General features: G+C 37.8%; 1 protein-coding gene across 6 annotated transcripts in view; it reads right to left on the bottom strand.

Annotated features, from left to right (window-relative positions):
* Nucleotides 1–4,804: 4,804 nt before the first annotated feature.
* Nucleotides 4,805–26,213, bottom strand: part of Taf1 (TATA-box binding protein associated factor 1) — an 82,287-nt gene continuing 60,878 nt past the window's right edge. For 3 of the 6 annotated variants that reach the window (XM_046467040.2, XM_046467041.2, XM_058586277.1), the window contains exons 33-39: nt 20,578–20,645; nt 20,179–20,295; nt 16,762–16,887; nt 15,852–15,953; nt 15,419–15,575; nt 14,091–14,268; nt 9,441–11,333 (exon numbers count right to left, since the gene is read on the bottom strand). In XM_046467040.2, coding sequence (XP_046322996.1) covers nt 11,114–11,333; nt 14,091–14,268; nt 15,419–15,575; nt 15,852–15,953; nt 16,762–16,887; nt 20,179–20,295; nt 20,578–20,645 — 968 coding nt within the window. In that variant the 3' untranslated portion in view covers nt 9,441–11,113. Of the gene's footprint in view, nt 4,924–9,440; nt 11,334–14,090; nt 14,269–15,418; nt 15,576–15,851; nt 15,954–16,761; nt 16,888–20,178; nt 20,296–20,577; nt 20,646–26,213 lie in introns of those variants that run through there. The other 3 variants (XM_046467043.2, XM_046467042.2, XM_058586278.1) reach the window with 2 other exon arrangements.

Raw genomic sequence — 26,213 nt, forward strand, 5'->3', positions numbered from 1 at the left:
AGCTTGAGTAATTAGAGGTATGCACAGAAAAACCTAGAATTTATATAATTTATATAATGTATGTATTATACAATTTTATATAATATGACTTTTTTTTTGGTACTGGGGATTGAACCCAAGGGCCCTTAACCACTGAGCTACATCCCCAGCCCTTTTATTTTATTTTATTTATTTTGAGACAGGTTCTTGCCAAGTTGCTGAGGGTCTCATTAAATTGCTAAGGCTGGCTTTGAACTTGTAGTCCTCCTGCCTCAGCCTCCCAAGTCACTGGGATTACAGGTGGGCACCACCACGTTCTGGCCAAAATGGGTTGACTTCTTCAAATTAGAAATCAACCAAATACACTGGGATGTAAAAATTTACATTAATTGAATGTATGCATTTACTGTGAGTGAGCTTACTTATAAATATTAATGAAAAATCATGTAGCTCTGTGAGGTGGCACAAAATGTAATCCCAGCTACTGGGGAGGCTGAGGCAGGAGGATCAAAAGTTCAAGGTCAGCCTGGGCAAATAGCAACACCCTGTCTAAAAAAAAAAGGTTAAAAAAAAAAAGCCAAGTGCAATGGCACACACCTGTAATCCCAGTGACTCAGGAGGTTGATGCAGGAGGAATATAAGTTCATGACCAGACTTGGCAATTTAACAAGGTAAAAAAAAAAAAATGCTGGGATTGAGTTAAAGGGAGTACCTTCTGGTTTAATTATAAGAAATTTCTTCATCTTATCTTTTAAAAAAATTGTATTACATTTTCTGGTAAACAAATTCTGTACATTCTGGCATTTGTTGTTCTAAATTAGGAGAATTCATACATATAAGTTACATCCATTAGCTCACAACTTGATTATAAAGTTGAAAGAAAAAAGGAAATAAGAGAAAATGAAATAAGAAGCAAACCATTTAAAATCTTAAATCTTTATTTTTAACTTGGATTTTGGTAATATGTGAAGAAATTTGGAAGCTAAAATAATTTTTAAATTATTTACCACTAAAGTTAGTGGTAAATAAATTCCTATGCCTTTTTCATATCCACAAGTGTTTGTATTATAGTACATGGAACTGTCTAGTGCCTTCAAGTATTTGTGTTTTGCTTTTATTTTTTGTCATAAAGAGTTTATTTCAAATAGAGGATAGTCAAGTATATTGAAAAGTTGTTTTTTAGACCTACTAGAATCAGATAGAGTCAATAAGTGGTTCTGAAGTTTCTCCCCTACTTTTATACACTTTCATCTGAAACAGGGGTTCACCAAAGCACTGAGAATACAACTCTGGGTCATGATGGAAGCAAATCTGAATATGAGAAAATTTTTAAGGGGATGGGAGTTTGAAAGGTCTCAGAAAATTTTGAAAAACTTCTCTCTTCGGGATTTCTACTTAGTCTGCAATACAAGAAGACTAACTGGTGCCGCAGTCTAGCTGGGCACAAAAATCACGAGCCACTCAAACAGGAACAAATTTTATTTTTGAAACTCCCGCCAATACCCTGTAAGCTCCGGGAAATCTGCCAACCCACACACGCGGCGTTCTCCCTGACACCAACAGGAACTCCCTCCTCCAGAATTCCCTCCTACCGCACTTCCCCAACCAATGCAATGGGAACTCTCCAGGAGTCCCGTAGCAGGCTGAGGTAAACAGCAGGGGTCTAATATCCATTTGAATGCAGATCTTAACATAATCATATCATCTCAACGGCTTGCTGGTGTCACCTTTCAACCAAAAATGCTATGCATCATTACTACTTGGCTATGGCTCTTAGCAAACTGGTGTTTGGAAATTAAGGATAGTTAAAATAATTCCAATTGGTCTAAATGTATGAACTATTGCTTATTCAGAAAGGTATTAACAAGAATAGCTAACATATACTGGGTGTTTACTATGTGCCAGCATATAGTCTATTTTCTGTTGATATAACAAAAGACCTGAGGCTGAGTACAGGTTTATTTAACTCACAATTTTGGAAGATTATAGTCCATGATTGGAGGGTCCCATCTATTTAGCCTCTGGTGAGGGCCTCGTTGGCTGTGTCACATCATGATGGATGACATCATGAGGAGATCATGAGAGGAAGAGATCACATGGTGAGACAGGAAGCCAGAGAATAGGGAGGGAGGTCATGCTTACTTTTTAAAACAATTCAGCCTCTAATGAACTAATGGGATAGTATGTTAATGTACTCCTTCCAAGAGTAGCACCCCTAATTTGTCCTAACTGCTTTACACTAAGCCCCACCTCTTAAATGCATCACCACTTCCCAACATTTTCACATGGAAAACCAAGCTTCCAACACAGGAATCCTTAATGAGGGATACACTCAAACTATATCCAAACCATAACAGGCAGGCACTGTGCTAAGCATGTTATAGGCACAATATTCTTTGATTCTCACTATAACCCTGTCATATAATTGAGGGCATAAAACCTTGATAAATTGCTCAAGGTCACATAAGTGGTGAGAGCCACTTGAGTAAGACACCAAAGCCTGTATTTCAAACTACCACATTATGATTTTTCTATAGAACATGGATTGGAAATGTGGATTTTTTTTGAAATGCTTTTTTTCTTCTTGTCCAGAAAGATTCTACTGGAGTCTGGAGTTCTGCCTGGCATTTAGAAGGCTCAAGGGGGTAAAATGATTTATAAATGTACCTTAAGAGAACAAAATGTGTTTCCCTAATCTTTCCTTCCATTATAAATTGGCAATTTGGCGGGGAGGGGGGGGGGGTTAACTGAGGATCCAACCTAGGTGTACTCTACCACTGAGATACATCCATAGCCCTATTTATTTATTTTTTATTTTGAGACAGTCTTGCTAAGTTGCCCAAGCTGACCTCAAATTGATGATCCTACTGCCTCAGCCTTCCAAGTAGCTAGAATTACAGCCATGCATCAACATGCTTGGCTGCCTATGATCCTTAATTTTAAAATTCAGGAGTATTTAAATTGTGCCCTATTGTTTGAGACTTGAGTCCTTTGAAGAGAGAATCACTTTAAACCTAAGACTATACCATTTTTTTTAACTTAGTTTATTTAATCGGGTGGCAAACATTGCCTGATATTACATACAAAACCTTATGTGTAATGTGCACTTTTTTCTGGAGGAAGGATCCACAGCTTTTGTATTTTATTCTAATTTGCAAGTTGTCCATACCTTCCAAAGAGGTTAAGATAGATTATTTTAAACCACTGTTTGATGGAGCAGAACAAAAGTAAAAGACTGAGAAGTCCTTATTGATAAGCAATCAATTGGCACTTTTTTTTTGTTGTTTGTTTTTGTACCAGGGATTGAACCCAGGGGCACTTTACTGCTGAGCCACATGCCCAGCCATTTTTTTTTTGAGACAGGGTCTCACTAAGTTGATTAGAGCCTTGCTAAATTGCTGAGGCTGGCTTTGAACTTGTAATCCTAACTCAGCCTCCTGAGCTGCTGGGATTACAGGTGTGCACCATCCCTCCTGGGCTGCTTGTGAGTTTATGTGTTAAAACCTAAGAAATTTTGCAATACTGGAGAAATTTCATCAAGTTTTCTGAAGCAGGGATTGGAGATGAGAGGAAATCCTTCCCTGTCACTTGAAGGTTTTTTTTTTTAAAAATCCCCCCACTACCACAAATCTAGGAGGTACTCACCCACAACTTTGGTCCAGAACTTTTATTTTCTGTCAAAGTTTATCTTAAGCCCCCATGTATTTTAGGGAAAAAGAAACAAAAAGTCTGGCTTAGGGCTGGCTTATACTTGGCATGAGCAAGGCTGAGTTCAATCCTGAATACTGTGGGGGCAGATGTTCTGGTTTAAAAACTCTTGCACACATGGTCATATTATGTGCCTAGCACTATGCGAATATCATTTTAAAGGAAGCAAAATGGAAAAATTAGGATTGAGAAATTCAGGAAATGCTTGGTCTAAAATAAGCAGCTTCTGATAAACTTACTACTGATACACTTTATAGTTACAACAACAGAAGCAACATTATCTCTGGTGTCCCAGCCATCTGTATTTCTTATTTATAGATTCTATTCCTTTCTAAGTATTTAATGATTTCTCTACTTTTTTTTAAAGAGAGAGAGAGAGAATTTTTAAAATATTTTTTAGTTTTTGGCAGACACAACATCTTTGTTTGTATGTGGTGCTGAGGATGGAACCCGGGCCGCACGCATGCCAGGCGAGCGCGATACTGCTTGAGCCACATCCCCAGCCCAGATTTCTCTACTTTTGACCATTTAGTTGCCTCCAATTTTATAATATAGCCTTTTCCTCCTCTTAAGGTAGTCCTGATTTCATAGGAAGAGAGGGTAATTTTGTCATTACTGATATGACATGCCTTCTATCAAAATGTAATTTAATTCTGCTATTTTCTTAATATTTGTAGTTATACATGGACACAATACTTTTATTTATTTATTTTTATGTAGTGCTGTGTATTGAACCCAGTGCTTCACGTGTGCTAGGCAAGCACACTACCACTAAGCTATAACCCCAGCCGCTTATTCTGCTATTTGAACACTTCTTACGTATACTATAGGATAACTGAGTCAAATTTCTTTTGTGGTGCTGAGAATTAAATCCAGGGCCTCATATATGGTAGGCAAGTGCTCTACCACTAAGCTATATCCCAGCCATTTTTAAATTTTATTTTGAGACAGGGTATCACAAGTTACCAAGAATTTGTGATCCTTCTGCTTTGGCCTCCTCAGTAGCTTGGATTACCGGCATGCATTCTCCACTGTGCCCAGCCTAAATAAAAATTTTTATGGAAAATATTTATTTGTAGTATATAAGTGATAGAGTCACAAACACAGGATATATGCACACACTTTTATTTTAATGTAAATCAAGATGAGTGGATATTTAAATAAGTTGAAAAGCCGTAATATGGAGTTGACTGAAAACACTGGATTCCGAGTCCCCAAGATGTGGAAAATCCAAACCTATACAAGCAAAATTTAAAAGAAATGATTTTGAAAGTCTTGTATCCATTTAAACCAAATTTGCAGAATTTATATGTAACTCTAATAGTTTATAAATGACATTTATAAATGGATAAAATATAAAATATTAAGAATAATTCATTATTTAAAAAAAACTTGACTATTATTATGAACCAAAAGCAAGGGCTATATTTGCAATATTAAACAAATAACTTAAAAAGTATGGCTCTATATTTCCTCTAAAGTACTTATGCTTACCAAATATTTATTATTTAAAATGCTGCTGTTATTATTTTGTGGAATATCTGCATCAGAATTGCAAGTGGCATATTATAAATGCATATTTCAAGCTCAGGAATTGAGATTTACATTAAGTAATCCCTACCCCATTCTGATGTGCACTAGTTTAAAAACAGCTGATACAAAGGATAATATTAATTTGGGAAGGCTGCTAGATCAGTTTCCCAAACGTCTCAAATTACTAGGAGGGCTGGGGATGTAGCTCAGTGGTGTAGTGCTTGCCCAGTATGAGCAATGCCCTGAGTTCAATCCCAAGCACTGGAAAAAAAAAAAGGTAGTGGGGAGAATCACTTGGACTTCTGTAAAATATACAGACAACTACTGTTCTCCCCTAGATAGGAATCAGTGTTTTTTTTATTTATTTCAGATGGGGCCTTGCTATTTTACTAGGCTGGTCTTGAACTCCCGGGCTCAAGTGATCCCTGTCTCATTCTCCTGAGTAGTGGGGACTATAGATGTGTGCCACTGCACCAGACTTTTATTTAGCAAATATCGTACTGTAAGTCCTAAAGCCACGGAACTGGGGGGAAAATAGCTTCAACTACCAACAGAAAAAAAACCTTGGTTATTTTCACATTGATTTGCAAATATCAACCTGAGATCACATTTCTAGGCAAGCACTCTATTACTGAGCTACATCCCAGCCCTACAATAACTCATCTTTCTAGCTTTAATTTAATGGTAGTCCTTCTCCAGTCCAAGGCTAATACCTCTCCTGGTGTGACCCTGAACAATTTCCCCATTTGTAAAATGAAAATAATAATACCTATCTCATAGATTGTTTAGGGTTAGATGAGGTCAGTTAAGTAGGGTTCCCTGCAAAGAGGCTGGCACAATGAACGATAGCTATTATTTTATCAAATCAAGCTCCCAGAAACTGTTTCTACTTCCTCGCATTCAATTCTCCAACCCACCTGCCATCTGGTTTCTGCACCCACCATTCTAAATAAACTGCTTTCACTAGGTTCACCAATTGTCAAATCCAAATGACAAATTTCAGGTCTTACCTGATTGCCCTTTCTTAAGTTCTAGACACTGCTGACCTTTCTGTCCTTTCAAACTCCTGTCCTCTGGTTTTCCTCAATAGTGTAACCCAGTTTCCCCATACTTCTTGGGTCAGGTTTTTAAAGAATCTTTTATGGTTCTTTCATTGCTTATGTTTTCAAATTTTAGAAAGTATTTTAATTTTACCAAAGCAATAAATACATATTTATATGACAATGGCAGGTACCCAGCAAGGCCTTCTCTGACCATTAAATTAGAACTCTCATCTCACACCCTTTCACATCACTTTTATTTTCATAATACTTCTCTCATTCTCATTTTTTTCTACTTCCCCTACTAAATTCTAAACTATTCAAGAGAGGGAACTATGTTTTACAAAATCACTGCTGCATTTAGAGCATCTGGGACTATGCTTAGCACTAAATTTAATGAATATTTATTAACTGACGGACAGAAACATCCCATCCCACATCTAATCAGTTACCAAGTTTTATAGATTCTACCTCCTATATTCTCTCAAATCTCTGCCCACTGTTCTTATCTTAAAACGAACTCATGGGGGCTGGGGTTGTAACTCAGTGGTATAGTGCCCACCAAGCATGTGTGAGGCATTGGGTTCAATCCTCAGCACCGCATAAAAATAAATAAATAAAATAAAGGTATTATGTCCAACTACAACTAAAAACAAAAAATTAAAAAAAAAAAACAAACAACTCATGCCTTGCCTAAAATGACTGTCACAATCATTTCCAGTCCTATTCTCATAAAATTCACATTCTGAATTGCTACTAAAGCAATCCAAGTCTATGAAAAGGTCCATGCTGCTTTTAGGATAAAATCTAAATTCCTTAGAAAAATATCTAGAACTTCCCAGGGTCTGCATCCTAATTCTAGTTTTGGTTCTTACCAGTTTCTTCCATGTGCACCATACTCTAGCCGCCCCTATTTATAGTCACATGCTCTTTGCACATCCTATTTTCTCTGATGGAATGTTATCCATTCCCAATCCCGATGCCTTCTTTGTCCAGCTAACTACTAGTTATCTCTGGGAAGATCTCCCTTAGCTCCAGGGTTGGTGTTAGATGTCCCTCTCTGTACCTTCAAAGTACACTGTTTTATATTTTATGATTTCTCATACTCTCACATTTACTTGTCCAACACTAGATGGGTACAAAATAATCAAGAAAGGGTAAATGAAATGAAATCCACCAGTCTCTCTCTCATAACCAGGTCTTCAACTCAGACTTTTATTTTTTTTTAACCTTTTCTGCTTCTATACCCTGATAGCTTTGTTGCTAAACACCCCTGGAGAAAAAAAAAATCACACAATAAATTGGTACCATTTAAAATTAACAGTACCTCACTTGTGCATTAAACACCCAGTAATCCTTTGATGGTTCTCTAGTCAGCTCCAGCTTCCATTTTCCTCAGTGACCATCAGAAAATAAAAACAAACAAGCAAAAATGCTTAAACAGAAAGGTTTTGAGTGAAGTCAGCCCCTCTATTCCACCTCACTCCTAGAAGCATCAAGTCTGAAGTGCATCTTGCCCAATCTTTTTGTATACTCTGTAAATATGCAAACACAGACTTGTTTGTCCCCTAAATGAAATCAAACCCCACCTATTCTATAACTTTGTAAGCATAGGCCTATTTATCTTCCATCTTAAGACTACCTCTTTTTTACCTCTTTTATTCTTCAAAGCTTAATTTCTTGAAAAGAGTGGTCTATGATCTCTATTCATCATCACTTTCTCACCTCTCATCTATCTGTTCCTCACCCTGCCTCTGGCTGCATTTCAATCTCACTACTCTGCTCAACTGCTTTAGCTAGCTCAGGTTACCAGGAACCTTCTCATTGCCAAATTCAAAGGTTGTCTCTCAGACCTGATTTTACTTACATCTCTGGCATATATGGTGTCTTTTTTTCTTTCTTAAAACTCCTTCCTCAATTTGAGAATACCATTCTTCAGTTTTTCTATTTCTGATGGCACATTATTGGTCTTCACCAAGATTTGGTCCTCCATGCTCCTGGGTGATTTCACCTCTTCACAAGGTTGCACAAATCTTAAGCCTTATAGCTGGCTCGCATGCTTCCAATCAAATAGCAATTTCCCCTACCTTCCAAAGGCCCTCAACTTTTACAGGGAATGGTATCACCATTTACTCTGTCACCTAAAATCAGAACCCTAGGTTCCACTGTCTCTTAGTTTCCATTATCTATCTCTAAGACATACTTCTCATTCCATCCCTACTGTCATTGCCTCAGTTAACAGTTAGGTTTCCATCACCTCTCATCTATCATCACTCCTCTCTACTCTAGCCACATTCATACTGCTGCCAGAGTGATTGCTCTAAAATAAGCATTTGATTCCAAGGCTTGGGATCATTTTATATATATATATATATATTTTTTTTTTTTTTTTATGGGGGAAGTGCCAGGGATTAAACTCAGGGGCACTCAACCACTGAGCCACATCCCCAGCCCTATTTTGTATTTTATTTAGAGATAGGGTCTCACTGAGTTGCTAAGCACCTTGCCACTGAGGCTGGCTTTGAACTCACGAACCTTCTGTCTCAGCCTCCTGAGCATCTGGGATTATAGGCAAATGCCATCGTGCCCAGCTGGAATCATTATATTACATATGTTCCCTATATTCCAGTCATCCAGAGCTACCTGTAGTTCCATGGGTATATTTTGTACTCCTAAATATTATGTCCTTTGTCTAGATTGTCTTGCACCCCAATCTCTGATAAACTCCTTATACTTCATGGTCTATCATTTAAGGGTCTCCTTATTGTACAAGCAGGGTTCAGAACTCATTCTTCTTACCAAGAAATCTTGTAAATAACCATTTACTGGAATGACCATTTTTATTGTCTATTTACATCTCTCTCATTCTAGACCTTAAGTTCCTTGTTATATCTTACTTCTGTATTAGCATGTGTTGAACTGCTTGATAAAAACAGATGGCTTGATGAATGCTGAATGAATATCATGTACCCATCCAATTTCCCAAACTAAAATTCTTGATGTCACTTCCAGTCTTCCTTTCTTCATCCCCCAAAGTCAATAGGTCAAAGTCTTATTGATTCTACCCCTTCTAAAGAAGTCTCAAATCCATCTCCCTCCTCCCAACCCCAATACTCATGGCTCCATTCCCCCTTACTTGATCTAGATTTGCTCCATGCAAACCATTCTCCACACTATTACTGGAATTTTAAAATTTTTTATTACGAAAATAATACATAATTGTAAAAAAATTCAAACAATACAGAAATAAAAATATAATACCCACCTAGTATACATACAACCACATAAACCCCCTCCCCTGCATTCCCATTCCCCAGAGGTTATCATCATGAACAATTTAGCATATATCCTTTCAGACCTTTTCCTTTGCATATACAAGTACATATAAACACATATAAATATACACACATGGTTTTGTCTTTTACAAAAATGGGATCATACATGTCTGTTACATATGATTCTTCAATTTCTTTCTTCATTAGATATACAGAAAATTTCTAAAACACAAATCTGATTATATCACTCCTCTAGCTTTCAGTTTCCATAATATAAAATTCATTAATTAGCATCAAATTCAAAGCTCTTGATATGCTTCCTGCCCATCTTTCAGTCTCATCTCTAGCCATTCCGGCACTGAAGAGACTGGATCATAAACCACCTAAATCCTTTCTGAAATAAGGCAGGTACAAACAAACAAACAAACAAACTAGGAACACACTCTGCCATTTCTAGATTTTGGCCTTTTCACTTCATGTTACACTCTGCCTGGACTTTTCCATCTGGCAAGCTCCTACTAATTTATTCTTCAATAATCAGCTTAAAAATTACCTCCAGGAAGACTTCCCTGACTTTTTTCAAACATGATCACTCCTCTATTTTTCCCTATCCTTTATGCTAGCTTCTTAATTGCACTTATCTCACAGTACTATAATGATTTATTAACATGTTTTGAATTCCCATTCCCCTCCCACAGCTTTATCCCTTTGAGTAAAAGGAATGTGCCTTATTTATCTTTGCATCCCAAGGATCTGATAAAGTGCTAATCATAGAGCAGATACTCAATAATACATCTTTTGAGGGTTCAGTGATTCTAGGAACATTTACTGAGCAGCTATTTTGCACAGAACCATATCCTAAGCATGAAAAGAAACAGAAGACACAGTCTTTGCCCTAAGGAACTTACCATTTACCTACCATTTCCCCTGTGGGGGCAGGGAGGAGGAACAGAACACATTTACATGGCAACATATCATTTCTGACATACAGGCTGTTTCAGAGGACTTAAGTCATTTGCCTCAAATTCTTTAGGAACAAGGCATTGTTTAATCAAATAAATAATAAATTAATGGACAGTCTGTCCAACAGGTTTGTTTTTAAAGTGTGGTACAAACCCACCAGAACCCAATTCTCTGTTCCAGCAGGAGTGTTCTCATCTATTCTAGCCTGCAAATTAGAAAATCAAAATAATACCATGCTTGGAAAATTTCTAATATACCAAGAGGACATAAAATTATTAATCCTTTCATAATTTCTCCTCCTTCCCCAGGGAAAAAGTATATCAAAAGTAATAAATGGAGTTAAATGAGGGCACTAGAAAAGAGTGAGCTTGCTCTCTCTTTTTGGTAGGAGTAGGGGAGGAAGCAGGTTGCTCTGTTTCAAATCAAAGGGTGACATTGCCCCGAGAAGATCAGGAGAGGTGATTTAGTATCATTTACCTATTATTAAAGGCTAAGGTGTTAGTTAATCTGGTGATTTCAGGATCAGACACTGTACAAATATGAACAAATTGGGCAAAGGTGAACCACCTAGGCTGGAGAACAGGGAAAGCTGACCAAAGAGGCCCAAAGGAAGCCTCATTCATCAGAGTCCAAGTCACTGTCCCCAGCAATGGAGTGGAAATCCTCACTGTCCTCCTCGTCCTCTGACAGGTGGACCTGGCTTAGTACACTCGGCCCAGAGCGCTGCTCTTCCTCCTCATCTTCTTCCTCCTCTGATACCTCATACCCACCGATGCTGCTGAAGCTTGTGTCTTGGGTGTTCGACTTGGGATCAGGCTCCTCATAGCTCCCATAACTGAGAAGAGAAACATGTCATCTCTCAAGCTCGGGCATTGTCCTCTAGCTGACCATTCCCATTCTCAGTGCCACCAAGGGATCAGCCCATCTCATCTCCCCTGGAAACTAAAGTAACTGGTTCTGTACTGTTCTACATGCCCCTGAGAAAAAAATGATCCTGTTCAAAAACATCAACTTGCCAACTTCATATACACAAGAACAAAACTCCCCTACACATGAACAACACACACTGCCAACTAACATGACCACAAACGCTCTGACAAACTCAAGATTCCATCTACCACTTATACTTAGGCTCACCTATGTATCCAAATTTAATCAATAATCTTAAAGATGCTCTCTTTAGTATATCTCGTTTCTATCCCTCTTTTCCATGCCTACACTGCTTGCCTTGTATCAGTCCTTTGTTATCTCTGGCCTGTACTACTGAAATAAGTCTTCATTCCTCTAGTCCTGCTCTCCTCCAATTAAATCTTCATGCTTCTGCCAGAGTGCTCTTTATTTTTTGTTTGTTTGTTTATTCTGAATTTTACTTAAAAAAAGAAAAAATCACACACAAGTAATGCGCGTTCACTATTTTAAAAAAAATTTAGAACATACACCATAAAAAAAAAAAAAAAACACACCAATAACTCCACCATCCAGAAATAATCTTTTGGTATATGACCTTGCAACTTTTTTCTATGCACTTTAGATGCTTAAACATTTGTTTAAAATTTACAAGTGAGATACTCTACATGTTATTCAGGAATCTGCTTTTTTCACTAATGATTATAATGAACATCTTTCTGTGTCAATAAACATGTCTATAGCATAATTTTAATAGCTGCATGGTATTCTGCTGTATAGGGCTGTAACATGATTTATTTAACAATCTCTTACTAGGACAATTAAACTGTCTCCAATTTTGCCACTATTAGAAACAATGCTGTGATAAACATCCTTATACAAACATCTTAACGAAGGTGTTTTATTACTCCAACAGAATAATTTCCTATATATGGAATTTTGGGCCCAACAGGGATATACATTAGAAAAATTATTTATAGTGATAAATTGTAATACCTCTCTCCCATTCACTGTATTTTATCAATTTACATTACCACCAGTAGTTTGAGAATGTCTTTTTCCTCACACTCTTTCCAACATTGGGCATTATCATCCATTTTAATCTTCACCAGTCTGATAGGTTAAAAAATTGCAATTCAATTGTTTTACTGTATTTCTTTGATTATTAGGTAAGGCATTTTTCACGAATTTATTGGCATTTCTTTTGTGAATTATTAATTCATGTCTTTTGCCCATTTTCTTTTGGGGAACAAAGCAATCTTTCTAAACTGTAAATCAGATCATACTTCTCGTATTCAATGCCTAACCAAAACTTTTAGGTCCTGCAAAATTTGGTCCTTATCTATCTCTTTAAATCATTTTTTAAAACATTTATTTATTTAGCATTGCTGGAGATCAAACCCAATGCCTCATGTATGCTAAGCAAGCACTCTACCACTCAGGTACATCACTAGCCTGTTAAATCATTTCTATTACATATCTTACATGGATCAATCAAAAGCTCCAGCCACACTTATCTATTTGTATTCTCTAAAAATATTTCATGCCTCTGGGTCCTCAAGAATTTCCTGGTCTTTGGAATGTCCTCTGCTTTCTTCTTTATGTAGCTAATAAGTATTCATATTTCCCGTAGTTACCTTCTTTAACCAGCTCCCTTCCCCAAACCCCAGAAAAACCCCACAATTGCCTGCCACAGTGCTTTTTATGTTACACTGTGTTTTCCTGTTTACCTGTGTTAGATTTCCTGTAGACTAAACTTGTTAAAGGAAGGAACTACATCTTTGCTAAAATAAATATGATTCCTAACTGCTTGCTGGCTAGGTGTATCATATGTATATTAAATCCAACATACCCAAAGTCAAATTCATTTTTCTCTCCTTCCTTATCTCACCCTAATACCATTCTTCCTCTTTGCTATCTTGGTAACATTCCCTTTCATTATTTACCTGACCTCCTTACCTTCTAACTCAAATTATCTACCTTTTAACTCTTAAATAAACATGCCCCTTCATTTTCCCTTCCTCCTAATAAAACCCTGTTGATACCCTCATCATCTATCCCACATTGTCCTAAGAGTTATGTAACATGTAAACCTGATGTTAATTCCTTTTCCTTAAAGTGATAATTCCTAATACCCATAGAACCAAACCCAAATTTTTTTAGCATGCTTTAGATCCTCCACTAACCTCTTGCTACTTCTGGAACTACTCCCCAACAATCTCCCTTTGCTTTGGAATACATTTTATGTTTTATTTTTATGCCTTTGAATATATTGTTTTATCTGTAAAGACCTACCCATCTACTGCCATAATATCTACTTAGTAGACTCTTATTCATCCCATAAGGCCCAGTTCAAATGTTCTGTCTGTGAAACTCTCCCTGATTACACCAAGCAGAATGAGATGCTCCTTCCTCAATGGTGTCTTGACACTTTGTACCTACTTATGTTTTAGCACTTATCACATTGTATTTGTAATGATTTGTTTGTGTCAGTCTCTTCTACTAGAAGAGCTCCTCAACAGCAGGATATATCTTGCTCCTCTGGTTCCCCAGGGCCTAGCACAATGCCTGGCCTTAGTAGGTGCACAGGAAATGTTTGCTGGATGAAAGCAATCTGATGCTAGACCCTTTGACATCATAGCTGGGCACTGATGCCACAGCCCTGTAGCATGTTGCTGCCCATTACCTGATGTTGCTATCCTCCAAACCATGGGAAGCCTCCCCACCGTCTCCCTCATAGGACATCATGCTTTCTTCATTTTCCATGCCCATCCTTGTGTTCTCCTGAAGCAGGCGGGGCTGTTTGGGTCTTATACCACCAGATGCCACATCTGAGTCACTTCCACTTTCACTCAACTGAATAGCTGTAAAAAAAGACAGATTCTGGTTCATTAAAAGATAAACTGGGGGGCTGTAGCTGTAGCTCAGTGGCAGAGCGCTTGCCTAGCATGCGTGAGAAACTGGTTCGATCCTCAGCACCACATACAAAATAAACTAATAAACAAAAATACTGTGTGTCCCTCTACAACTAAAAAAATACTAAAAAAAAAAAAAGATAAGTGGGAGTGGGAAGGACGGTGGAATGAGACAGATATTATTACCCTATATACATGTATGATTACACTACTGGTGTGACTCTGCACCATGTACAGTCAAAAGAAGAAGTTGTACTCCATTTGTATACAATTTGTCAAAATACATTCTACTATTATGTATAGCTAAGTAGAACAAATTAGAAAAAAAAAAAAAGATAAACTTGGCTGGGTGTGGTGGCACATGCCTATAATTCCAGCAGCTCAGGAGACTAAAGGATTCCAAGTTCAAGGCCAGCCTCAGCAATTTAGCAAGGCTCTAAGCAACTTAGTGAGACCCTGCTCAAAAAATAAAAAGGGGAAGGGGTGTGGCTCAGTGGTAAAGTACCCCTGGGCTCAATCACAGGTACAAAAAAAATAAAAAGATAAACTTGGCAGAATTAACATCTTTGGCTTGGTCTTCCAAAATCAGTTCCTCTCATATATCTACATAGGCATCTTGTCTATATTCCTTACCTCAGATGCCTCTCTTGTAAAATGCCTAGGGTCAACAGTGGAAAGATCTAGTTTAGAATCTGAATCTAAGTTAACAACTTCCTTTCTTCATTTCAGTCCAACCTATTTCCTATATCCCCTCCATTACTTCCCCCTACTACTGACATTAATCCAGAATACATCCCTAAACAATTATCTTTTTTCTTAATTTCCTTCCCTGTTGCCACATATAATATTTCATTCTCATCTTCAGCAAATATCCAAATCCAAGTTGCCACTTAGGCATTGCCTTTTCCACTGTTGCCTACTGTACCTGCTGTGTTGTGTTTCTCAGTTCCTCTAAGGCTAATGAACGTGGTCATCCTGTGAGTGAGTGCTTAGTATATCTCATGTCTGTTAATGGGACGTCAATAAAAAAGGCAGCTTCTGGATAATAACAAATGTGGCCAAGAACTTATAGGAGCAAATGCAAAGGAGCAAGACTTACCAGAGAAAGGATTGTCTCCTTCTTCATCACTCCCAGCATCTTCCTCATCATCTTCTCCTTCAGACATAAGCAAGTCCTCATATAGGACACTGGCTTGAGGCTGTTGCACAGTTCCTTCTTCTTCATCTGCAAGATCACCATCTCCTTCTTCACCTTCCTGAATGAGACCAGGGAGGGTCAATGCCCCATCAACTGACTAAGTAAGAAACCAGAAGCCACCTCCAGTCCCATACCACCCCCTTGCTGCCTCACAAGAAGTTAAATAATTTTGGTGGATAGATTTGTTTAGCTGGTCCAAGGATTAAAGTTGGATCAGGGCTCACTATGGAGACACTCTGATTATCACCTTGGGATTTGGCCTGCCCTGTACTGTTGGGGCTCCTATCATATAAGGGTATAATGTAACCATAAGCTTTCTGTTAAGTATACTCACTGGGGCTGGAGTCTTAGGTTTCCCATCCTCCTCCTCATCATCATACCCTTCAATATCTACATCAGAGTCTTCCTCGCCCAGCCTACCTCGGCCCTGGCGCATCTGAGTAAGGAACACAAATAGCACATCATTGAGGGACGTGCATGTAGGGGGAGTTAACCCAGGGTTCTTCACCCAGGACAGATGCTCCTCCCTGATATCTCAGCCAAACCCACTGCTAGTGGGGGCTATTTACACAGCTCAAGGCATGTGCACTTTCCCCAATCATTCTTTGGAAATCACAGCCAGGGTAAGAAAACCAAAGGACTGGAAAGTCCTTGGTCTACTCTTAACTGTATCTTCACAAGGAGATGTTTCCTTTCTAACCCAGGGTTTTGTTATAGCTTGTGTTAGACTCTTTGGTCTAGAAAAACCCTCATGGGATTTATACTCTCCAGTGGAACCCTGACTGAGAATAACTGTAGGATTTCTGGCTTCACACTAGGAGTATCTTCTGATACTTCTTGAAAAGGCCAATTTTTAAAATTTAATTTTATAAATAGTCTTAATTCAGATTATAACATACATAAAGTAGCAGGACAATTATTTTTAACTCTGAATGCGGTTGGTCTTTCCATCAGTTAGGTTGCTCTGACGCCTCGTAAACTTTTATACACATGGACATTCCCTGAAATTCTGCTGTGCTTTGACTCTGCCCATGGGAACAGACAGAAGACAATGCCAGTCATGTAACCTGTTCCCTACCCCCATCCGTCCCCCAATCACATTTCTAAGCCTTCATTCACAGGGCCAAGGGGCCCAGTCATTCATGATGTATATCATATCACCCCCACCATTCCTCCACCCCTCACCCCCCAGGCATAATACCAACCACACAGAGAGAAAAAAAACAAAAACAAAAACGCCCTACCTGTGTTATCTGCTTTTCTGGAGTAGCAGTGGGAATATCCAAGACAGACATATTGCTCTCATCTTGAAATACAGAGGCATCTCGAGACATACTGAGGGATGTGTTGGTATCATACAAATCAGGAGGCTATGGCACAAAACACATAATTTAGCTTCTACCAAAGGAAGGGAAAGGAAACACAGAGAATTTCCCTTTAGAGCATTCACTGCAGAAAAAGGTCATGCAGAGCAATCCAGTTAAAGAGAAAACATAGTTTGGTATAACTTTACGGACAATTTTTTTTTTTTTTTTTGTAATCTTACAAATGTTGCCTATTCTAGCAGATAGGCATCAAGTGTATATAATAAGAAGCCTAACGCAGAAATGCATCAAAGCTAAGGACAATTTTATGTTCTAATAGCTTCTCTGGTCAATAACCTACTTTTTTCTAAGTCTTGTATTGTTTTTAGGCCCAGGGCTTCATACCAGTGCTATTTTGATTATTTGATTTAGAGACATCTAAGAGGAAATAGAATAAAGCATTTCAATTCTAATAAGAGCATGGAATGGTTTGACAGTTTATGAGCTTGTCAGAGTAAGCCACAAAACAAAACAGTGTGGAAAAAAATCATGGGCTTTGAAGCAAAATGCCCTGGGTTTGAGTTCTGGCTCCACCACTTGCTAGCTAAGTAACTTTAACAAATGACTTATTCTCTCTAACCCTTGGTCTCTTCAACTATAAAAAAGGGATGATAATGTCTACCTCACAGAGTTATGAAAATTAAGAGAGAGAGGTATCCAATGGTGGCACTCAGTAAATTACAGACCCTTTCCCTCTTTTCTTCCCTGAAAAGAACAGGGTTTAGCAAATGGACTATTCAATAACAGCAAGGACTAGATAAAATGTTCATAACATAAAGTGAAAAAAATAAGACATACATCTATATTGATCAATCTAATTTTAAAAATGTGTCTATGGGGCCGGGCACGGCGGTGCACGCCTGTAATCCCAGCGGCTCAGGAGGCGGAGGCAGGAGGATCATGAGTTCAAAGTCAGCCTCAGCAATTTAGTGAGGCACTAAGCAACTCAGTGAGACCCTGTCTCTAATAAAATACAAAATAGAGCTTGGGATGTGGTGGGGATATGGTTCAGTGGTTGAGTGCCCCTCAGTTCAATCCCTGGTCCCCCTCCCAAAAAATATGTCTATGAACACACATGTACATCACAGATATGCAAGAAAACACACACCAACATATTAATTGGTGGATGTTCTTTCTGAGTGGTGGAATTGATATCCAGAAACTTATTTCTTTTTTTTTTCTTATTTTCCAATTTGCCCAGCAAATGTGTTACTTTTATTAATAGAAAACCCACATATGTTACATGTGTTTTTAAAAGAAAGCAAGCAAGGCTGATTAAGAAGAAGGTTTTGGAGGAAAAGAAGCAAAAGAGTTTAAAGCATTACAAAGCAGATAAACCATGATGGAACAGAAGAAGGGAAAATGAGGGAATGAAATTTCTACAAAACCTTAAAGCCTTTTGGGGAAAGTAGAAAGGACTGTGTAGGAAAATGCAAAACAAATAGCTTTAAAGTATAAAGCTGAATGTATGATCTAATGCAAACTAGGTGGAAAGAATGGAGTAAAAATATATTATTGACTACAACCATTTAGAAGTTGAAAATAAGGTGTGATTACTGCCATGTTTCTATACAATCAAAATTATTTTATGACATGTTAAATTTACACAAAAACTTTCTAATTACATTTGGATTTGAGAGTAGTAATGGGTAAGGGCAGTCACTCATGTGCAACTTCCACAAGTTAAGAGGCAATGTATTGAGCATACTATCTTAAAATGTATATGTATGAGTGAAAGGAATGATGAAGGGTAAACTAGAAAAATTAAACAGTATTATTTATACCCTACTTTTCATATGAAATACTCCAATTATATCAAATAATAGCTAATGCTCAGGAAAGAGAACAGTTGATGGGTTTTCCTCGGCCATGAGGTAGTGTGGGAGGGGGTAGGGAAGAAAGAAAGATGACTTTTGGGCTTGAGGCTTTGACTCACTAAAGGACTAGGCTTAGACTATCCTAGATCTGGGCAAACAAGGTGCTGCTCAGCGGCTGGACTCCTCTGTAGAACAGTGGCTAATACCCAGGCTTTAACTTACCAGAAAATACCTTGTGGAAGGTGTGGGCCTATTAGCAAATAGGGCCTTCCTGGGCAACATCACTCACCCAAGCCCCCTTGACCCAATCTGCCCACACACTCCAAGAGCCTTTCCTTGTTCTGGACCTTGAAGAAGTATCTGAGGGTTCTTTATACCTGGCCCCTCAGTAACCTAGGTTTTGGGATGAAAGAGAGAGTAAAAGAGATAGGGAGAGCGCACGGATGAGACATAGAGACAGCAATAATCCAACAGAGATGACATACGTTGCATTATAAGTTCAGAGTGAAACTTGGGCAGAATGAAAAAATTTCCTGTGGGAGTGGGAGAATTCTGCATTAAAATATTTGGTTAAATGTGAAATTGCCTCTGGGGACCTTTACAAACTTTCATACAGAGAAGAAAACAAATATTAACTCAATGTCCATTAGGTGTGAGGCAAAGTAACTCATTTGATTTTTACAATGATCCTGAAAAGTAGATTTTAGAGAAAAGGAAACTGAGTTAGAAAGGTAGCTTCCCAAGATCACAAAGCTAGACAGTAGCAGAGCTAAGACTCAAGCCCAGAACTGTTTTATGTCAAACCTGTTTCCCATCCTACCAGTGTCTCTAATACAGAAACCAAGCACCAGTTATAGCCTGTTATTTTCTACTCTGGACATATGACAACCCTCTTAGAGTATGTTATTAAGTATATTCAAGTATATTATTATGTATATTCAGATCAGAAAGACTAAAAGTCTTATTTACCTTACTCTCTAGTTTTTTTGACATGTAAATTTAAGACATTATAAATATCACCTGTTTTTATTTACCAGGAGAGGGAGTCAATCCAGGAAAATGAGTGACATCTCAGCCATAGGGAATGAGTAATTAGGCATTTATAAGGCACAGAAACAATGTGGCCTGTATCTATAACCAAGCAGCTTGCATTCTAGGGGATGTCCTAGGACCCCAAAAGTTATGGATAAAAGAACGAGAGTGACTCAGGGATGATCTAGTATTCCCAAATGCTGTCTAAACAACTAAGACCCCACCCACTCATTCATCCCACAGCTGCCTCTTCTGGATTTAACAAGGCCACCAAGACCCATGGCCCTCACTCACCTTAGCCTTTGAGAAGACAAGAAAGCACACGAAAGGCATATGAAGAGGAAGGACAGAGAAGAACGGTAACTCAGTAATAGATCTGTTAACATGCTCCCAATTTCCCAAACCAATAAGAAAATTATTAGAGAAAATTACTAGCCCTCAGACTCACCTGAGGAGTGTAGGGCCCTGGGGTCATTGGGTCTAAGCTTTCTAATTCTGCTTCCTCCAAAGCCGCTTCTTTAGCTGTACAAATATCCTTCTCAAGTTGAGTCAAATGTTCATCATACTGAGAAACAAAGACAATTAATAAATTTGTTCAATATATTTTAGGCACTGGAAATAAAAATGTAACCAAAGCAGACAAAAATACCCCAGTATTCAAGGAACTTTTAATCTCGTGGCAGAACATAAATGATAAATAAAGCAGGAAAGGACATAGGGAATCTAGAGTGAGAGTAGAGGGTAGGATGTTGCATCTTAAAATAGGATGGTTAGGGAAGGCTCTTCTTTCAAGGAAACAAAGACTTCAGGGAGCTAGATCATAAGGGGACTCCTTCTTATCACCTACCTCAGTCAAAGTCTGGTAACAGACATTCACAATTTCCTGAGCAGTCTTAGTATATTGACTCTCAGGCCCTATAAATAAAATAAGAAAATGCCATTAACTTTGCAAACTTTAGTTTCAGAGTTTTATATATTCTGTCACCCGCAATATGTCCATTATCCTAGACTCAGAAAAAATTATGCTTCATCTTAAATTTGGAATTTTGCTCTACTTTTAGAAATGGAGAATTTCAAACACAAAAACAAAAATAGACTAATACAGCCAGGGGTGGTGGCACACAACTGTAATCCCAGCCACTCAGGAGGCTGAAGCAGGAGGATCACAAGTTCAAAGTCAGCCTCAGCAACTCAGTGAAAATCTGTATCAAAATAAAAAATAAAAAGGGCTGGGGCTGGGGGCTGGGGATGTGGCTCAAGCGGTAACGCGCTCACCTGGCATGCGTGGGGCGCTGGGTTCGATCCTCAGCACCACGTAAAAATAAAATAAAGATGTTGTGTCCACTGAAAACTGAAAAATAAATATTAAAAAAATTCAAAAAAAAAAAAGGGCTGAGGATGTGGCTCAGTGGATGTGCCCCGGGTTCAATCCCTGCAACAACAACAACAAAAAAAAAGACTAATATAATGAACTCCATGTACCTATTAACCACCTTCAGCACCTATCAACACATGGTTAATCTTCTTTTATTTATAATTGAACTTTTCAGACTCCTCCCAAGTTATTTTGAAGCAAATTTCAGCTTCATATAATTAGATACATTAATTGTTCAGTATGTGTCACTAAGCATACTTTAAAAAAATTATGTATGCCACATTAAAATGATGGATACAGGTAATTCAATTGCCAAAAATCATAGAATATACAACACCAAGAATGAATCCTTCTGTAAACTGTGAACTTTGGATGACAACAATGTGTCAATATAGGCTCACCAATTCATACAGTATACCACTAGATCTAGCGTGAGATGTTGGCAGTGTGGGAGGCTGTGTGTATATGGGGGCAGGAATGGACTGGAACTCTGTAACTTCCACCTGATTTTGCCACAAACCTAAAACTGCTCTAAACATAACATCTACTGAAAAAGACAATAGAACCTATCTTAAAAACCCAACTGAAGCCAGGCCAGGTGGCACATGCCTATAATCCCAACAACTTGAAGGCTTAGGCAGGAAGATTTCAAGTTTAAGGCCAGCCCGGGCAACTCAGTGAGACCCAGTCTCAAAATAAAAATCAAATAGGGCTGGAGATATAGTTCAGTGGGAGAGCACTTGACTAGTATGTGCCAGTCCCCGGGTACAATCCCCAGTACCACTCCCTTGACAAAAACCCAACTATATCAAGTCTAAAATAATTTAAAAGTCTTTAACATTATTGTGCAACCAGTCAAGATTCACAATGCCAAATTATTTCACAAATGTTCTTTCTTTTACATTTGTTATCTTTGAATCACAACCCAAACAATGTCTATACGTTGCATTTTGATGATGTATCTCCTCAAAGGTATTTCCTATAAGTGAATTCTTTTTGTTTAAATATTTTTAGTTGTAGATGGATACCTTTCTTTTATTATTTTTATGGATGTTGAAGTTTGAATCCAGTGCCTCACACATGCTAGGAAAGTGTTCTACCATTGAGCCACAACCCCAGTCCAAATTAATTCTTAACTAAATTATAGAGTTCTTCAAATAACCTGAGCTTACAAGTCAACCCAGTCTATTTGGCCCATACAAAAAAATTAATTCAGTTTTGTAAAAATGGATTGAGTCATACACCTATAATATACACGTTTCTATACATAAGTTATATCTCAATGAAAAGCTTTAAAAAATTACTTGGGTAACAATTGGGAGATTTCACATAAAATCCCAGGTGTCTGGCTTCTCTTAAAAAATGTGCCAACATATAGAGAAAGCATCTGACAAAACATAGCACCCATTCATGATTAAAACACTAAAAAACCAGGGATAGAGGAAACATACCTCAGGATAGAAAAAGCTATATACAACAAACCCAGGGCCAACATCATTCTAAACAGAGAAAAACTGGAAGCATTCACTCTAAAAACTGGGAACAAGACAGGGATGCCCTCTTTTACCACTTCTACTAATCATAAACTCTAGCCAGAGCAATTAGGCAAAAGAAAGAAATTAAAGGGATACAAACAGTAAAAGAAGAGATCAAACTATTTCTATTTACCAACAACATTGATCATACATTTAGAAGACCCAAAAACTCTACCAGAAAACTTCTAGAACTCAAATGAATTCAGCAAAATAGCAGCATACAAAATTAACACCCATAAATCAATCGTGTTCCTATACACTAATGATAAATCAATTGAAAGAGAAATTAAGGAAACAATCCCATTCAAAATAGCCTCAAAAAAACCCACAAAAAACAAAAACCAACCAAACAAACAAACAAACAAAATGAAATAGAACAGAGGACTCAGAGAGAAACCCACATAAAAGACTTTTACAATGAAAACTACAGAACACTAAGAAAAGAAATAAGAAAACTTAGATGATGAAAAGATCTCCCATGTTCTTGCAGGCAGAATTAATACTGTCAAAATGGCCATATTACCAAAAGCACTATACAGATTTAATGCAATTCCTATTCATAGAAATAGAGCAGTCATGAAATTCATTTGGAAAAATAAGAGGCCCAGAATAGCCAAAGCTATCCTTAGCGAGAATAGTGGAGCAGGAGGAATCACAATCCCATACCCATTACTTCAGAGCTACAATAACAAAAACAGCATAGTACTGGTACCAAAACAGGCAAGACCACCAATGGAATAGAAGAGAGGACTCAGAGAGAAACCCACATAAATACAATTACCTCAAAGGTGCCATAAATATACACTGGAGAAAAGATAGCCTCTTCAAGAAATGATGCTGGGAAAACTGAAATCCATATGTAGTAAAATGAAATGTAATCCCTCTCATCCTGTGCAAAACTCAACTCAAAGTGGATCCAAGACCTAGGTATTGGACCAGAAACCCTGCACCTACTAGAAGAAAATTTAGGCCAAATACTACAACATGTCAGCTCAGGAACTGACTTCCCTAACAAGACTCTTCAAGTGTAAGAAGTAAAACCAAGGGCTGGGGTTGTGGCTCAGTGGTAGAACACTCACCTAGCACATGTGAGGCCTGGGTTTGATCCTCAGCACCACATAAAAATAAACAAATAAAATAAAGGTATTGTGTCCAACTACAACTAAAAAATAAATATATTTTTAAAAAGTAAAACCAAAAATAAGTAAATGGGGTGGTTTCAAACTAAGAAACTTCTTCACAGCAAAGGAAACAATCAAGAGGATGAGTCTACAGAAGGGGAGAAAATCTTTGCCACCCTCTCCTGAGATAAGGCATTAATTTCCAGGATACACAAAGAATTCAGAAAGCTTAACACCAAAAGAAATCACAAAAAACCCCAAAACCCAATCAATACATGGGCAAAGGAACCAAACAGATGGAATGGGATCTTGATTAGAATAAGTTATACTCCATGTATGTATAATATCTCAAAATATACTCCACTGTCATGTGTATCTAAAAAGAGCAAATAAAAAATCATGTTTTAAATTGTCTACTAAAGAATTTTAACCAACTTTGTTTACTCTTGAGAGTCTGAAGCCAGGGGATTGTGAGTTCAAAGCCAGCCTCAGCAACTTATCAAGGCCCTAAGCAACTAAGCAAGACCCTGTCTCTAAATAAAATATAAAAAAGGGCTGGGATGTGGTTCAGTGGTTAAGCACTTCTAGGTTCAATTCCTGGTATCAAAAAAGAATACAAGTAATGAGAAATGTTGGTGAGGATGTGGAGAAGGGGTACACTTATACACTGTTGGTGGGATGGTAAATTAGTGCAATCATCCTGGAAAGCAGTGTGGAGATTCCTCAAAAACTAGAAATGGAACCACCATTTGACTCAGTTATCCCACTCTTTGGTTTATACCCAAAGGATTTAAAATCAGCATACTATAGTGATGCATCCACATCAATGTTTATAGCAGCACAATTCACAATAGTTAAGCTATGGAACCAACCTAGATGTCCATCAACAGAGGAATGGATAAAGAATATGTGATCTATCTATCTATTTATCAACCTATCTCACAGGAATATTACTCAACCATAAAGAAAAACAACTTTATGACATTTGCCAGTAAATGGATGGATCTGGAGACTATCACATTATATGAAATAAGCCAATCCCCCAAAACAAAAGGTTGAATTTTCACTGATATGTGGATGCTAACCACAAGAAGGGCAGGGAGGGGAAGAATAGAAGTTGAGTGGGTTAGACAAAAGGAAATGAAGGGAAGGAAATGAAGGGAAGGGAAGGGGACAAGAATAGGAAAGAGAGTAGAATTAATCTGAAATAACTTTCCTATGCACATATATGAATACACCACAGTGAATCTTTTCATTGTGTATATCCACAAGATTGGGATCCTGATTAGAATAAGATATACTCCATGCTTGTATAAATATATAAAAATAGACTCTACTGTCATGTGTAACTCAAAAGAACAAATAAAGAAAAAGATATGCTAACATAGGATCAGTATTTCCACAAAACACCAATAATGCAGCTGAGTAGCAGCTGCTCCCTTGATATAGGAATATGTTCTCCAGGCTACCACAGTCCCCAGATCTGCTTAACTCTGGACACCTGGACATAACACCTGGACCCTAAAGGCATAAGTTTTCAATCCATGCCTTAATTGTGCTACAATATTCTTTAATATACTGTTGATTCAATTTTGTACTCATAATTTCTCACTGTCTTTTACGTGCCAGGCATTACCAATTACAAAATCAGGTAAGATACAGGCCATATTCTCATGAAGCTTATAGTTTTCTACAGTGAGATAGACTATAAATAAGTACAGCCATATAATGTAGCAAAAAATACAGATGCAAAGGGGGTAAGTGGCCAATTTTGGGAGGTAAGAGGGAAAGAATTAGGAAAGGCTTCAAGAGGAGGTAATCCTTGAATTAAACCTCTGTTTATCAGGATACAAAGGCTAAAAAATATACCATGTGTACATGTGAAGTTTTCAGGCCACACCTACTATGATTAGTACAAGCAATTATATGAACAAAGAAGTCCCTTTCAGGTAAATGCTCTTGCAAATACAGACTGTTCATTCTTGGTAAGATATTAAAAAAACTTGTGTCCTAACTCACGTTGCCTATGTAAGATGTGCATGCACATACACATACACAAACTGGAAAGAAATCTACATTGATCATCCAGATATTTAGGACACATAAAGATAGCCAGAGATGGCTCAGAATAAAAAATAATTTTGAGTGGTAAGATGACTCCAGCTCAAGTTTCTCGAGTTCTCATCATCTGGGGCCACCAGTAGATTGTTCTCAAAATACCGAGAGAGATAAGATTGAAAAGTCATCAAAAGAGCTTTTATGTTGATGGTAGTAATGCATGATGCCAGAGAAAACAGAAAGGCTACATACAGGTTACAGGCCTCCTTAACTGAACCAGTACAATATCAGTTTCTGTACATTGGCTCTTCTGTCTACAAGGGACCTGTCTCATGGTGAAATGCCAGCCTATAGATTATGAAATTCAGCCATTATTGTACTTCAGTTTTGAAGT

Source organism: Marmota monax, unplaced genomic scaffold (assembly GCF_021218885.2).
Source record: "Marmota monax isolate L192 unplaced genomic scaffold, Marmota_monax_Labrador192_F-V1.1 WCK01_AAM20220418_F8-fsc00284, whole genome shotgun sequence".
In the NCBI taxonomy this organism is placed as follows: Eukaryota; Metazoa; Chordata; class Mammalia; order Rodentia; family Sciuridae; genus Marmota; species Marmota monax.